This window comes from Nuphar pumila, chromosome 4 (assembly GCF_984573655.1).
Source record: "Nuphar pumila chromosome 4, dmNupPumi1.hap1.1, whole genome shotgun sequence".
NCBI classification, from domain to species: Eukaryota; Viridiplantae; Streptophyta; class Magnoliopsida; order Nymphaeales; family Nymphaeaceae; genus Nuphar; species Nuphar pumila.
This window is the reverse complement of record NC_143252.1, coordinates 34,466,802-34,482,875: the sequence shown is the minus strand read 5'-3', so window position 1 is coordinate 34,482,875 and position 16,074 is coordinate 34,466,802. Positions and strand designations below refer to the sequence as shown.

The following is a 16,074-nucleotide window of genomic DNA, read 5'->3' as shown; positions in this document are numbered from 1 at the left end:
GCTCATTTACAAATTGGTAGAAATGTTCTGTTTTGATTTGGTTTTCACTGAGTTCTACGTCTTGAGGGCAATGTCATTTTGGCTCAAGAAGAGTCAATTCATCCCAAAGGAGAGAGAGTGCATTGTAATATTCTTTAATACTCATATCTCCTTGAGTCATAGTTCTCACCTTATTTTGGACATTACATATGTGGGCAATATCTTTAAGATTATACATGTCTTTAAGATATTTTCATGCATCACTAGCGAAATCAAATTCCGCTAAACTAGAACATTTATGAATATCCACACTATTGATGAACCATCCAATTATCTTGGAATGACCCATCCTCCATTCTTTCCATTTTCTCTCCTAATCAGAAACGACTTTAGACATTTCTTCTCCTTGAAGAGCAACTTCTTTTCCATTCTTAATTTTAGTGAGAATGAGTTTGGGTTCTTTTTCGGTACCGTCTACCAAACCCCATAAGCCTTTTTTCCATATTTTGTGCTTTACTATAGATGCCCACACCACATAGTTTGTATCATTTAGGCGTACGGGAACGGAGACGATTACTTCTCTTTCATTCTTCATTCTTTTACAACAAGAAAAGAAAGAGGTAGAGAGAGGAAAGCGAGAGAATGAGAGGAAAAGAGATACAAGATTTGCTTGAAAGGTGGTGCGCTTCCCGATACAACGATTCGTTGTTTTCTCCATGCTCACAATCCTCCTCCTTTGATGCTTATCACGATTCTCCTCTTGGAACAATGCTTCAAGAACTCCAAAGCTCGGATACCATGTAATGAAATGGACTAAATCCAAGAACGCCACTTATGGACAACCAAGAACACACTTCAATCAAGTAGAATACTTGATTAAATCATCCAAGCCACCCTCACAAGCATCAAAAATATATATATTATTGTGTGGAGGAACTCTCCAAAAGAGATAACAAATGCAAGGCCTTAATGGCCTATTTATACATGAGCAAGAGAGAGGGGGCAGCCCCAACAGCTATTTGGTACAAAAACAAAAAATAAAAAAAGGAGAATAGTCAGCCCCTAATGGGCTGACACGCCTATTACAGGAAAAGACCGAAATACCCATCAGGGGTATTTCGGTTTACATAGAATATAAATACATATAGGTATAGGTATATGTATATACATATACATATGCGTATATGTATATCTTAACATGAATTTTGTGCTGGAATCGTCAAATGACTTCACGAAGCCGTTGGAATGCTTGACCGATTCTTGAGACTAGTGGTGCAATTGCACCCAAGTCTTAAATCTTCAAAGAGAGCCTTCTTTAGATTTAATTGAGATAAACCACACACATTTTGGGAATTGTAGCTCTAAAACCAAATGATACATTCACAAAAATGTAATGGAGGCGTAGGTAGAACAAAGGAAATGAAGAAAATGTGGGTTGAGTGTTTGGGAAACAAGGAAGATAGGATAAGGGGGTCGGATAGCTTGAGAAGAGAGAAGGGAGAGGTTGGGCTAGTTGGCTTGGTTAGGGTGAGTGGTTTGAGAGGTTAGGAAGGGGTTGGGGATGGATAAGTGAGAATCGTAAGTGCTTAGAGGTCTAATCGCTCAAGTATAACCCTTTTAGAGTAGGGCACATTCCCAAAGAGAAATCACAAGTGAGTGATCTCAAATTGCATTAGGCAACCAAAGTAGGATACATGAATGAATGAGACAAATGACTTGGGTTGAACCTTATATAGGCCATGCCCCTCCTAACTACCGTCATTACAAATAAAAATTACATTCATCCAGCCCCAAGTACAAAATAACCAAGAAAATGTAGAGAATTGCAAGACATGCCATGCCGCCCATGTATGCTTAGCCGGCTAGGTGTGGGTGCATGTATCAGATTGACCATGATAATGCATGTTGGACAATGCGATCCAAGGACAACTGATGATAATAAAGTACTTGATTTTTTCATAACATACATGAATCACACCTATGTTTCTTAATCTTCTGTTAGAACAATTCTACCATCATGAATGGTTCACGATCACTGGAAGTAACAAACAAACGCCAAATTCTACAGTATTAAAAGTTTAGTCATCATACCATAGAAACTTCACCCTTCAGCATAGTAGGAATTCCTTCAACAAATCCAAGTATCATTTTGCTCTTTCCTAGAACCAACTTCATAGGTTTACCTTTTCCTGATACATAAGAATAAAATATTCATATGCTAACCCGTTCACTATACCGCATTATGACAACAATCTTTTCCAAGATAAAATGAGGAGATTCCTCTGTAACCATTGCCTGAAGATGGATCACAATTAAGGCGCTGTTTGGGAGCTGGATATGGGAGGGAAGATGGGGATTTAATAAATGCTACTACCCTCGTTGATGTTTGGAAGCCAGGGTTTAGGACTTTAGGAGATGGGAAGGGTGATGGGAGTGGATATGGGCCTTTTTCAACTAAGCCCTCTCAAGGATGTAGTCAACTCCACGCTCATCACTAATTTGCTTCCCCACTCCCATCAACCCTCTCATCTCCTCTCCAACACCAGCTCCAAAGAGAGCCTAATCAACCAATGATGGCTTTAGCTTATTGGCATCAATATAGAGTGAAAATGGCACATTTTTTAATGAGAGTGGCAAGCATAATATGTACAGAAAATTTGCAATGTGGTTCATTTTTTCATATTCTATTTATCTCTAGCTCTTTATTGACAGGAGCATGCAGCCACACACAATGACAGTAATATAAACATGAGTTTGATATTAAACAGTCATTACAGACACAGAAAAATGTCTGCTGACTGATTTTATTAATGGCAATGACATGGTCCTATAAACCAACGATGTGGAAATTAATCTCAACATATTTCTCACAATGAAATTCGCTGAAAAAATGTAACTCACCAATGTGAACACTAGTCTAGATCCAAAAAGTAGTGTACATAGTTCACAAAATAATAAGATTATGGTGCCCATTTCCCCGTGTTACGAGAAATGAGCTTAAAAATGCCTATGACAATCACCTTCCCCTAGGTAGCTAACATCTCCATCAGATCAAGCCATTTACATTGAAAAATATTGTAGCATCTCTAACATTGTACAGCAACCACAACAAATAAGAAAAGCATGCCATATGAGAATACACAGAAAATTCCAAAGTAACTGATAAATAATGGCAAGATTCATCTGAATATTAAATATTACATTGAGTATTAAATTTACCCTAGCATCCACAGCAAAATTAGATTGAAATAATGAAGATCGCCATGGAATATAAAAGAACAGACTTAAGAAAGCACTTAGAGGATCAAAATTCAGTCTAGCTTGTTATGCCAATGGATACAGTCTGAATAACATGAGCCAAGCAAAAAAACAACAGCTTAAGCGCATCATACAGACTAACATTAGACCTACCCTGCACCATGAAGAAGCCAAAATCCTTTGAAACTTACCATGATCGATTAGTACATGAAAACTAAAAGACAGCAATTTACCTCCATGTTCAGATCTTGTTGATTCAACAATAATTCCATCTAACGTCCGTGTGGTGCAATGAAATATAACCTACAAGTTAGAAAAAAAAAGTAAATTAAAAATGGAATTGACCCAGATTTATGGAACAAAGGAATAACAGTAAACAGAGGAAAATGCATGTTCTTTACAGTGGAATAACACTGACTGAATGAAGAAAAAAAATTTGCTGCCAGCTTAATTTGGACAGAGAGATCACATTATTATTAACAATTTAATACAAAAAGAACAAAATCTTGTTCCAAACACAGAAAATTTATAAAAAGAAACTGCTAAAAGGATGATGAGAGAATGTAAAAAAAATCCTACCACAAACAATAGAAATACAGTCCAATAAAATGAATAAACTTTACATGATTCTATGCCAATTACTTATCATATGTTTGTAAAATATAATTGCGGACATGTGTGGGTGAATTGTGCGCACACTTACTAATTCTCTAGTAGCCTCAATGATTTTCCCATGCCTGGATTAAATGTTCTGTGGTTTTGATTGTACAGATGTGATCTTCATAGTCTTTTCATGGAAAACTAGATTAAGAGATTTTGATGTGTAGACAGATTTTTTAAGGAATCTAAAAATGAACAACCCACCATGCACCAAACAAAAATTAATGTTTACAACAAAAATATTATATTCACAAATTACATATTTATATATCTAACAAAGACTCTCTTGCTGTATGATATCAATTACAGTTTGTATAAAATAAGATGACATTAATAAATATATACAAGACAATGTACTAGTATGAAATTTTGAGATTTTCAGAAGTAAGAAATTTTGATAAGCCTGTTAACAACCACCATAAATCATGCATACTGACAATATCCTTGTTCCTTTCTGACAAGTTTCAGAAATGAAGCTGGAAGATAGATAGAGACAGCTGGGAAAGGAGTATGAAAATAAAAATTCATGAACTCCAACCATTCATATCTACAGTTGTGAATTTTAGGCCCAACCTTGCAATGCTGTAATTATTGTATTGGAACCCATATCGGAAGGGCTGGCGATACAGGTGTATTGTACCATATCGTATCATAAGATACAGAAAAAAAAAACATTTTAAAATTTTAAAAATATACAAAAATAGAAAAAAATCCAAAAACTTAGGAAAAAATCATAGAATGAAATAAAAATATAAGAAATCAAATTTAAGCATTATGAACAATTAAACATACACATGTACTACTATAATATGTGAAACTATATTGTAACAAACTAACAACTAGCAAAACAAAAGGTTTACTATTAAAGAGTCACATTAAATAACAAACAAAAGAAAAAGTTTTGAGTAAACAAACTATAACAATCACAAACTTCAAAAATAAAATAAACTTTAAAATAACTAAAAAATTTAAAAATATGAGAAATAAAACACATTTAAGTAGTCAAATGACAATATTAAGTAAACTTAATTATGAAATAAATTGAGCATGAATAAATATTCAACAACTATCATAAAAGCTATAATTATGATGTTATAACAATGTATCCATTACATATATCAAAATAGTATGAAATTAAGCATTAAAAAGTAAAACAAAAAAGAAAGTAATAGGTCATTTCATAAGTAGTAAGCATTAACACAAAGTTTAATAATGTCATTCACTAATTGCAATAAGCACAAAAGTTGATAATGTGTGATCTTCCATAATAATACTTCACTTCTTTCTTGTCTTCACTAATCACAATAAATTAAGAAGAAAATTTTTACTTTTTTGTTCCTTTAGCTTATGAAATAAGTGATTAGGACTTTACTAAAGCCTTATTTATGTAAAAGGTTGCCACTAAAAGTGAAAAAAAGATATGAAATAAATTACCTGAAATTTTTCAACAAAAAAAAATGTGAAAAAAAAATAGTTGTATATTACGATATGGCATGTATCATACGATACTGTCTAGTACGGACCGATACGATCCGATACACTGCGTTTTTCCAATTCAAGGGGGTATACCGTATCGCATGGGCAAGAGATACTACGATACACCATACCGTATCATATAGGGGTGTCAACGGGTCGGGTTACCCAAACCAAACCCTATAGGGTCTGGGTATGAAATAATAAGACCCCATTAAGACCTGGGTCCGGACCCGAAGGTCCAATTAATACATGGATACGGGTATAGTTTGTGAAATTTTATAACAGACCCGGACCTGACCCAAGTTCTGATTAAGACCCAGGTCCGGACCTGGTTTTACCGGGTATGGTTCGTGTAGTTCTTATCGGGTCCGGGTATGGTTTTTCTTATAATGGACCCAATTAGACCAGGTCCAAACCTGATACCATACCCGAAAATCAGGTTCAAGTCTGGTTCCACCTGGGTCTGAAGACTCTGAACCAAAACCGACCAGTTGACAACCCTAGTATCATACTATATGATACGATACTGGGTCTACGAAATTAAGGTTTCACCTAGGAACACACAAAAACCAGTAGTTGAGTGTCTATTATTGGGATCACCTCCCCAGTCAGCATCAGTATATGCAATTAAATTTAATGAAGATGAAGCAGACAAGAAGAGTCCTCGTGAAAGAGAGGATTTTAAGTATCTAATAATACGCAAAATCGCTCCCATGTGCACGGAGGTGGGAGCATGCTGAAACTGACTGACTGTATGAACCGCATGAATTATATCTGGCCTAGTAAAGGAAAGATAAGAAAGAGCTCCAACAAGCTGTCTATAAGGAGTAGGATTATCAAGAAGTTCTCCATCATCAATTTTCATTTTAACATTGACAACTTCTGGAGTGTCTACTTTCTTATCATCTGTAATTCCAGACCTGAAAACGATATCAAGAGCAAATTTAGATTGAGATATCAAATACCCCCAAGGGGAATAAGCAACTTCAATGCCTAAAAAATATCTTAATAAACCTAAGTCAGTCATTTCAAAGTGAGTTTTAAGAAGAGATTTGATATTTGCAACTCCCTGTTTGTCGCCTCCAGTGATGATCATATCGTCCACATAGAGAAGAAGAAGAATGATGCCTGCATCAGATTTCTTAACAAACAAAGCAGTGTCAGTTAAACAAGGTTGAAAACCAATATCATGCATAACATGACTAAATCGGTCATACCAGGCTTTTGGAGCCTGTTTAAGACCATAAAGAGCTTTTTCTAGACGAAGAGCTTTACCCTTAGGGATACTAATACCAGGTGGGGCTTCCATGTATACTTCTTCAACGAGATTCTCATTCAGGAAAGCATTTTTGACATCTAATTGAAAGATAGGCCATGTTCTAATGGAGGCCAAGGCTATTAAAGTTCTAACAGTGGTCATACGGGCCACAGGAGCAAATGTTTCTTCATAATCGATGTCATACTCTTGGGCATATCCTTTTGCTACTAAACGGGCCTTATATCTTTCTAGGGTCCCATCACTTTTGGTTTTGACTTTGTATACCCACCTACAACCTATAGGTTTCTTACCCGGAGGAATATCTTGTATCGTCCAAGTATTGGCCTTTTCTAGTGCATCCAATTCTATTTTCATGGCTTTTATCCATTTTATATGATTTTTTGCTTGAGAATAGGATGATGGTTCAACATATGATTGTATTAATGCAATGACGGCCCTATACGTGGGTGAAAAAGATTCATAAGACACAAATTTTTCTGGAGGTTTAGAGATTCTAGACGTTCTTCTAGGTGAGACTTCAGAGTATTTTTGTAATGCACATGGAAGATTTTGCTCTCTACGTCTTGAATATTGTAGACTAACATCCCTATGGATTTGCTCTTCATTATCATCATTTTCAACAACAATAGGACTTTGATCATTGTCAAGGTCACATCCAACATCACATTCATTGGATTTTGAAGTTGGATCAATTAAAAACGAGTATTCAGTGACATCCTTGGATTTTTCAAATTCAAAGAAGCTTTCTTTTTCCACAAAAAGATACATTTCTTGACACATATAATTTGTTATTTTGAAAATCGAAACACCTGTAGCCTTTTTTATTATCAACATATCCTAAAAAGGCACATGGGATTGCACGAGGAGAGAGTTTGTCATTTTTTGTTGGTGAAAACAAAACATTTGCATCCAAAGACTCTTAATCTAGAATAATCTAGAGTTAAATTAACAAGTTTTTTTATTGGAGTTGTATTCTTTAATGAGGAAGATGGCATCCTATTAATGAGGTAGGTGGCAGTTAGGACCGCTTCAGCCCAAAAACTTTTTGGAACTTGATTTGCAATTAGCAATGTCCTAGTAGTTTCCATAATGTGCCGATGTTTGCGTTCGGCTAGGCCATTCTGTTGTGGAGTGTGTGGACATGATCTTTGATGTGTAATACCATGTAAATTGAGATAGTCTTTGAATTCGTTGGACATAAATTCTCCCCCTGAATCAGTGCGAAAAACAGAAATATCATTTTGAAACTTATTTTTAACCATTTTATGAAATATTTGGAAGTTAGCAAAGACATCAGATTTATGTTTAAGAAAATAAATCCAAATATGTCTAGAAAAGTCATCAACAAAAATGACATAATATGTATAACCACCTTTGGAAATAACTGGTGCGGGGCCCCAAACATCCGAATGTATTAACTCAAGTGGTCGTGAGGAAACAAAAGTTCTACTAAGAAATGGTAACCTTTTCATTTTGCCAAGAATGCAGTATTTACAAGAAAAATTTTCAGAATTACAAAATTTTTCCAAACTTGGAAAATATTGAATTTTAGACATATGAGGATGGCCAAGCCTTTTGTGCCATAAATCCAATTCTAATTTTTGAATATTATAACAAAATGCATTCTTGGGTAATTCCAAAAAGTCCATGTAATAAAGTCCTCCTTCTCTATGACCTTCCCCAATCAGCTTCCCTGACTGGCGATCCTGTACCCAACAACCATGAGAAGAGAATGAGATATTACATCCATAATCAAATATTTGCGAGACAGATAAGAGATTCAAATTAAGTTTAGGGATATATCTAACTTCTGGGATAAAAAATCTTTTGGATTTTTGAAGATTTTCAAAACATCCTATTCCTTTTACTTCAAGAGATGTGCCATCGGCTGTAAAAACCTTTGACACACTTGAGTTATTTTTAAGACATTCGGATAGACTATTAACATTTGGGGTCATATGAAAAGAAGCACCAGAATCTAAAATCCAAGGAAAGTTACCTGGACCGGAGAAAGATGCAACTGTCGCTCCAGTTGAGGCTTCGGTTGAGGAGGATACCCCTTTGAGAAGAGGTTGAAATATTTCCATCAGTTGCGCCATAGACACAGGTGCATCTTGATCTTTTGACTCAGATTCAACAGATGCAACTCTTTTTTCTTCTCTTCTTTTTAACTTTGGACATTGAGGCCTATAGTGCCCCGGTTCATGACAATGATGACAAATAACTTTTCTTTTATCAAAGTCGTCGTTTTGCCTTCCAAAATGAGGCGGCTTGTAAGTACGAGTATGATTCTCCGCTTTAGATACAGCTAAAACGGAGTCATCATCAACTTTTGGAGTACTTTTTCTAAGTCTATTCTCCTCCATAGTGAGCTCTTCTATAGTATCAACAATAGAAAGAATTTTTCCACGATGTAAAAGGGCCGATTTGGTGGATTCAAACTTCGGCCTTAGACCATTCACAAATTGATAGAAATGTTCCATATCGAGTTGCTTTTGGCGAAGCTCGATGTCTTCGGCACAATGCCATTTGGGCTCAAGAAGAGCCAACTCTTCCCAAAGTTCGGACAACTCATTATAATATTCTCGAATAGTTTTATCTTTTTGAGTCATTGTCCGAACTTTATCTTGTAAATTGCATACATGTGCAATATCTTTAAGGGAATACATGTTTTTGAGGTATTCCCAAACCTTATCGGCATGCTCAAACTTAGCTAGACTAGAGCATTTTTTAATGTCTATGCTATTGATGAGCCATGACATAATTTTTGCATGCCCTATCCTCATTCTTTCCATTTCTTTTCATAAGTGGCTAACGCCTTACTCTTCTCTTCTTCCGTTAGAGGAACCTTTTTATCACCCTCTTTCTTGGTAAGAGATAGTTTAGGTTCCAAATCAATACCATCCACTATACCCCATAAACCTTTTCCCCAAATGTGGTGCTTCATAATCGAAGCCCACATTACATAGTTAGTATCATTTAGCTTCATAGGAATGATGGTGATCTTATCATTGTCATCCATCTTTTACAAGGGTAAGAGATGAATAAATAGGAGGAGAGAGAGAAAAATAAAAAGAAAAGAAAAAGAGTAGACAAAGGAATAAGAGAGGATACAAAACCAAAAAATTTTGTAGCACAAGTTCGCCTTTCTTTAAACAAATCTTCTTGAGCCAAGAACAAGGTGATGAAACACCTTTTGTAAATGTGGCACGGAAATCGAGGCGGAAGCACTTCAAGATCTAAGGATTTCGTAGCTCTGATACCATGTAATGAAATGGTGGTCTTCAACAAATGCACAAATAACTCACAAACAAGTGTCTATTGGAGACACTACAAGCATGACCCTTAAAAGGGTATAAAAGGAAGAACACTTGAAAAATAAATAATACTTTATTTATGAACAAAATGCTTAAGAAGCATGGTGCTTTACATTGAAGGGGTTCACCCCTATATATACAAAAAAGTGGAAGAGAGAGGAGAGCTCATTTTGAGCTCTCCAAAAGAGACGTTGGATTCCAACGTCTCTTAATATAGTTGTTGGACTAAAGTCCAACAGCATTTATTATTATAGTTGCTGGACTATAGTCCAACAGCATTTATTATAGTTGTTGGACTACAGTCCAACAGCTATTTGCACAGTCAAGTTCCAACAGGAACTTGACTGGATCAAATATCTAATTTCTATTGAACTAGATGCTAAAAAAGAAAATAAAGAAAAATAGAAAAATAAAATAATAAAAGAAAATATAATAATATTAAATTTTATATATATATTACAGTTTACATTTTAACACCAACTCCCTAGGATACCCACTAAATTCTCTAAACCAGACCATAGCATAGGCCAAGACCTAGCTTTATGTGATTATTTTTAGCACCAAATATCCTTGACACAGTGTGCAGGGATTACAGACCTTAGCAACCCATGACCAGCAACCCACAAAACTTGGTGACTATGGTTTCATTCCTTTTTATTGAGTAGCTTGGAAGCTATATCACATTTTGGCAGCTAGGAACAGGAATCGAGTCAGTGACCTGGCGTCTGCCCGTGGTTTGGCTCTAATGGGCCAGTTATTGGGAACCCAGCCATGCCTGTCACTAGGTTGCTCGGCTCAGTGCCCAACCTTTTGAAATAAGATGGGCCGCCTTCTATCCAACCTTTGAAATGAAATGGGCAGCTTGCACATATCCAAATGGATCTCAAGGGTAAAAGCATCATTTCATAAATTTATTTTGTAAGATTTTTGTTCTATGCATCTCAGAAAATTCATTTTGATGTATGGTTTCAATTTTGTGATTTTTGGATACATACGTAAAAACATTTGTAATTTTTATATTATTTTATTTTTTTTTAGGGAGCAGGATCCTATGAATCCGGATAGTTCTGGTGCCCTATAGGATTTGTTTTGTGGCACTAGATGGTGTATTGTACCTGGGTAGATTTTGATTTTTGAGTCTAGATCAGGATCCATTTTGTATGTAGGCCCCTTTTACAAGTGGTTTTTTTGTGATGGGGCATAGAGTGAGGTGGCCATTTAAGTGGCCAATCAATTTTCAGCCACCTCACCGCCCACCCATTGGTGGTCTCCAGAGGTATCGCCCAGCTTAACTTCTTCTTTTAAGATAGGTGGTTTTTCCATTGGGCATGTAAGGGGTGCAATGAGAAATGCTCATTCGAATTTTAGTCTCTCGTTGACCCCTTGGAAGGTGACCTTATTGTTTCCTTTATGAAGCTCAAAAAAATGCATGGACTTTTCCTCTTTCTGAAAAATTTAAAGAACATTGCTGGAACTTCTTTCATGAAGAAATAGTGACTTGAGAATTTCGTGAAGGACAAGCTTGTGACATACATTGGGAAGGGCTGTTATTGACGTGACCCCAGTCCAGCCGACATGTTGTTGGCGTGAACCTGGTGGACGTGACTCCAGTCCAACCGACCAGCCTTAGGCGTGAACCAGTCTGTTGCAAAACTTGTTCGAGCTATTATCCAAGTACCCCCGCTGATTATTGAGGGTTGCCGATCGAGAGTGGTGTCTGCCATTTTCTGTCCTGTGTTTGGATCCTAAATCTGCTCTAATTTGTCTTTTGAACTGAATATTGCGGACTGTTGTCATTTGATTTTATTGAAATCATATTTGCAAATTGTTTTATGCTTAAAAATCCTATTCGCAAATAATGTGTATGCTACTACAAATTTCCTGAGATTCATATATGAGCCGAATGCTAATCAGTTCATAACTTTTGTTTAAGTGTTGTTTTGGGGATCGATATTGATTTTTGTTGCAAGTGTTTGCTAGTAAGAATCTGGAATTCGTTCTATTGATTGTTGTTGAACCAGTTTTATTTTCCTGAGTTTGTTGAAGGTTTGTGAAGTGCGAAACAATGTTTATTCTGAAATGAAAAAAAAAATTGTTGGGTGCAAAGTGTTGCGCTACCTGATTTTCATCTCTGAAAAAAAATCGGTACAACAGAGAAAACGCTGGTAGTACTTTCCTTGGGTATCACTGCCTTAATTCACAACTCGACAGTCAAGCTGCCCTCAAATCTGGTGTGTTTTGCGTGTTGTATGTCCAGAACCATCAATCAATCTGTAGGTCCAGGAGTGTCCCACAGAACCTCAGTCGTTTGAGTGTTTTGTTTGTCCTTAGGGTTGCGTATACCCAGTCCAACTGAATCCAGTCCGTCGGATCTGATTTGACACCTCTGATTAGTGTCGATATCCATGCAACTTTCTTGGATCTGACGTGCAAATACAAACTGACTGTCATATTAGTTGTCTATGCATGTTTAGTGACTGCAAGTGTCTTATTTAAAGTGTTCTTGAAGTGTAAACTTTATTTGTGATATTGTAGTTCAGTGGAAGTTGGAGAGCGGATTATTGAAGTGTTCTTTTGTTGCAGGGGGTGTTAGTTAATATATATAGCGGATATTTCACGTGCATGCGATCAGATTCGCTCTTCACATCGAATCTGAAATTTAATTTTAAAATTCCACCCCTTGTTTTAATACTCAAACCGCTTCCGCATTAGAATTCAAGGTGTAGGTGCAATTGCGAACCGACCACCATAGTCAGTTGCATCACCAACCAAATATATAAATTGGTATGAACCGAGATTTTTATAGGTTTTTTTTATTTTTTCTAAAATTTCACCGTGCGGATGCGATCTACATGCTTGGTTTTATAGAAAAACTCTTGGATCATCCAATTACAATGTATACGAAGAATCTTTTAAGGCTAGAAAATCAATGGCTCAAAATTTGCATACATATTCAAGCATAAAAAATCGCAGTTCTTGATCCGATTATGATGATCCAATAGTTGATTCCAAGCAAATGAACCACGTCAAATGCATCTGCCTGGTTAGATTTACAAAAAAAGCTATGAAAATCTCAGTTCATATCAGTTTACCTATTTTGTTGGTTTATATATATATACATATGTGTGTGCATGCATTTATGTATATAATATAGATAAAACTGGACTTGGTTAGGGTTAATCAAATCCACTTTTTGATAGAAATGGACCTCGGTGTGCGTCGCCCTTTTAGAAGTGTCCATGTTACATAGGTGTCCAACATTTGTGTCCAAAATCCACATGTAGAGTAAATTTCTAATGCCACTTATGTTGGTCAAAGTATGCAAAGGCAATCATGAATTTCAAAAGTACCTGATCGCCCTCTTTAGGTTTAATTGATCCTCCACCGGGCCTTATGATGGCCTTCATTAGACTTCCTGGAACAATGTTCTTTCTCCTATTAAAATGGAAAGGGAACAAGTCATAAGAAATGTATACAATTATAAAGATAAAGAAACATTTGCAATTTGTTTTTAAGTCAAATTCTCATAGATCACATTTATATCACAAGCTTGACATGCAATGAGGCAGAAGTTACAATGTAACACGCAAAACAACACATGGATGAAGACGACTCTAACATAAAGTTGTCCAAAAGACAGATGTGACGCTATTCCAAGGTTGAAAAGCAATATATCACCACATAAAACAAGAAAGACAATATCCAACTAAGGAAGTTGAGGATTTTCCTCTTTTTGGTGTGTTTTATGCATGTGTGTGCATTTGCACGTGTGTTTAAACATATAGATAGTTCCAGTTATAGATTTTTAAAAACATCTGTGTTTTTATATTTCTATATTTCAATAAAGTAATTGAAATAGTGTTGCAAAATTCTTCTCCCCTTGCAATTTTAATGATAGTATTGGAATATTTTCATAAAAACAATTGAATAATGTTGCAATTTTTTGTTTTGTTACATTTGACATCTGACGCTTTCCACTTGAAATTTTAATGATATTTTTTCATTTCAAACAAGAAAAGCATGTAAAGTGTTTGTTATATTTCTTTTTTGTTGATGGAGCCACCTTTGTGTGTGAGAGAGTGAGAGAGTCAAATAGTCATTTCTCGTTCCATATTTTATAAGTTTCTACTTTTCACTTCATCACAAATGTGAGAAAGATCTTTCAAACTTTAGCCAATATTTTCTAAGGATTTTCCCTAGGGCTGCAAATGGTTCGAAATCAGGATGGGGCTTTTGCCAATTTTGGATGTTCCGGATCCATCTCCCCAATGTATTTTCCGATCCTAAATCCGAACAGCTTGCATCCTTAATTTTCTCTGAGAAAAATACTATTTTTTGTCCTTAAAAAATGCTGATACCAGTAATGGTGATGCAAGGCACTTTGTGTGCATTTAGATTTATTATATTACTCCGGTCATATATCAAAGACTTCTCCTTATTTTAGCGATACAAACATTAAGTTTGACCAAAACATGAATTCTAGCAAATACAGATTTCTTAAGAAGCCAACTAGGAAACACATCCTCCACATATTTATTTGAATAGAAATACAGTTAAAACTTGCAGGGTGGAGAAAAACTCATGGTTACTAAAATGGCACAAGTAGAGAAAAGTTACAAAATGTATGAAACAAATAGCTACAAATCAAGAATAACAATCACAAGTAACAGAATCCAATGTGTATTCTTCTAGACTAACAACAAATACAATGACTATCCACTTCCGACGTCCCATGTGTATGAATGATGCAATAGCACCACTCCGTTCCAAACCACCTATCAATTTCAGAATACCACGTTACATTGCTCACGTATATTCTCTATCAACACTAAACCGATATCCATCTGAAATACTGTCTTATCTCAGAGAAAGCAAAAAGTCCCTATGGATGCATGCGGAAAACCTATAGAATCCCATGGTTCCCCACGTTCCAAACTAAAATCAATGCACACTGTCACACTCAGACCACAATTCCAACCAAGAATGAAATACTATTAACGCACAACTCGTTTGAAATATAACGAAGAAGGAAAGCAGCTAATAATAGATGGCCACTTGACCCATCCATGAAACCGGGGTAAGTGGGCGTTCGAATGCACCCAGTTTTGTGTCGTACTCCAAAATGTAGTATCCAAACTATACCAGTTTTCTGCATAATTTTATGCATCACAACACATCAAGACCAATTATTCTTCTGAAAAAACATATGAAGACTTGACTCCACCCAATCTCGGTCACAAAAAGATTACCACCATTCTACGGCTTCCGAAACACGCAAATTCCGCAACTCAATCAACAAATTGCATCACCAAGATTCATCTCAACCCATAATTAAGTGAGCAACGCAAGAAAAACAAGATCAACATAAAATTCTGAATATAAACAGAAGGAACACGAAGTCCGTTTCCCGGAAATTTGAGAAGGGAAGGGATCGGCACCTCTCTTCGTCCTTCGACGGTTTCTTCTTCCTCGGCACGTATTCTTCCGCCGCTTCATCGACAGTCATTGCTTCAAGAGACAGAGAAATTCTCAGTTCCCGATCGCCCAAACACTCAATTGAAGGTAGGAAGCAACAGAAACCCTAGGAACCATCCAGATGAGGCTAAGATCGGAAGAAACAGAAACACCGGGGACTAACCGGAAGTGATCGTGTAGAAACCCTAACCAGGATCGCAATCTGATCCAAACCAAACAGAAGATCACAGAAATTCATCAGCATCGGGGAACGAAGGAGTTCTGGATTTTAGACGAAATTGAAGGAGAAGATTGGGAGACATTTTTTGCATACCAAGGCGGGAAAGTGAACCACGCGATTCCCGTTGCCGTACGTTTTCCCGGTCAAGAAAGACCCGGCATTATCCAAACCAGGTGAGGCGTCGGATCTTATATAAGGCTGCTAACGGATCTGATACGAGTCAGATCCATCGGATTTAAATCCGAACCCGAATTTTGCACATTTGATCAGGAAAAAGATCCGATGATCTAATATTGAATCCAGATCCGAATTTTATGTGGTAACACTAGATCATGTAACAACTCATAAAAAACATGCACATTAACGTGTGAAAAAATGCAATGTGGTCGGATTTTGATTTGAATCTAAAT

At 36.3% G+C, this 16,074-nt stretch overlaps 1 protein-coding gene across 4 annotated transcripts in view; it reads right to left on the bottom strand.

Moving 5' to 3' along the window:
• The window catches only part of LOC149839936 (peptidyl-prolyl cis-trans isomerase PASTICCINO1-like), a 79,990-nt gene extending 64,165 nt beyond the window's left edge, over positions 1-15,825 (bottom strand). For 2 of the 4 annotated variants that reach the window (XM_090002920.1, XM_090002922.1), the window contains exons 1-5: positions 15,758-15,825; positions 15,408-15,646; positions 13,320-13,404; positions 3,471-3,540; positions 2,071-2,168 (exon numbers count right to left, since the gene is read on the bottom strand). In XM_090002920.1, the coding sequence (XP_089859046.1) occupies positions 2,071-2,168; positions 3,471-3,540; positions 13,320-13,404; positions 15,408-15,475 (321 nt within the window). In that variant the 5' untranslated portion in view covers positions 15,476-15,646; positions 15,758-15,825. Of the gene's footprint in view, positions 1-2,070; positions 2,169-3,470; positions 3,541-13,319; positions 13,405-15,407; positions 15,647-15,757 lie in introns of those variants that run through there. The other 2 variants (XM_090002921.1, XM_090002923.1) reach the window with 2 other exon arrangements.
• Between the last annotated feature and the right edge of the window lie 249 nt (positions 15,826-16,074).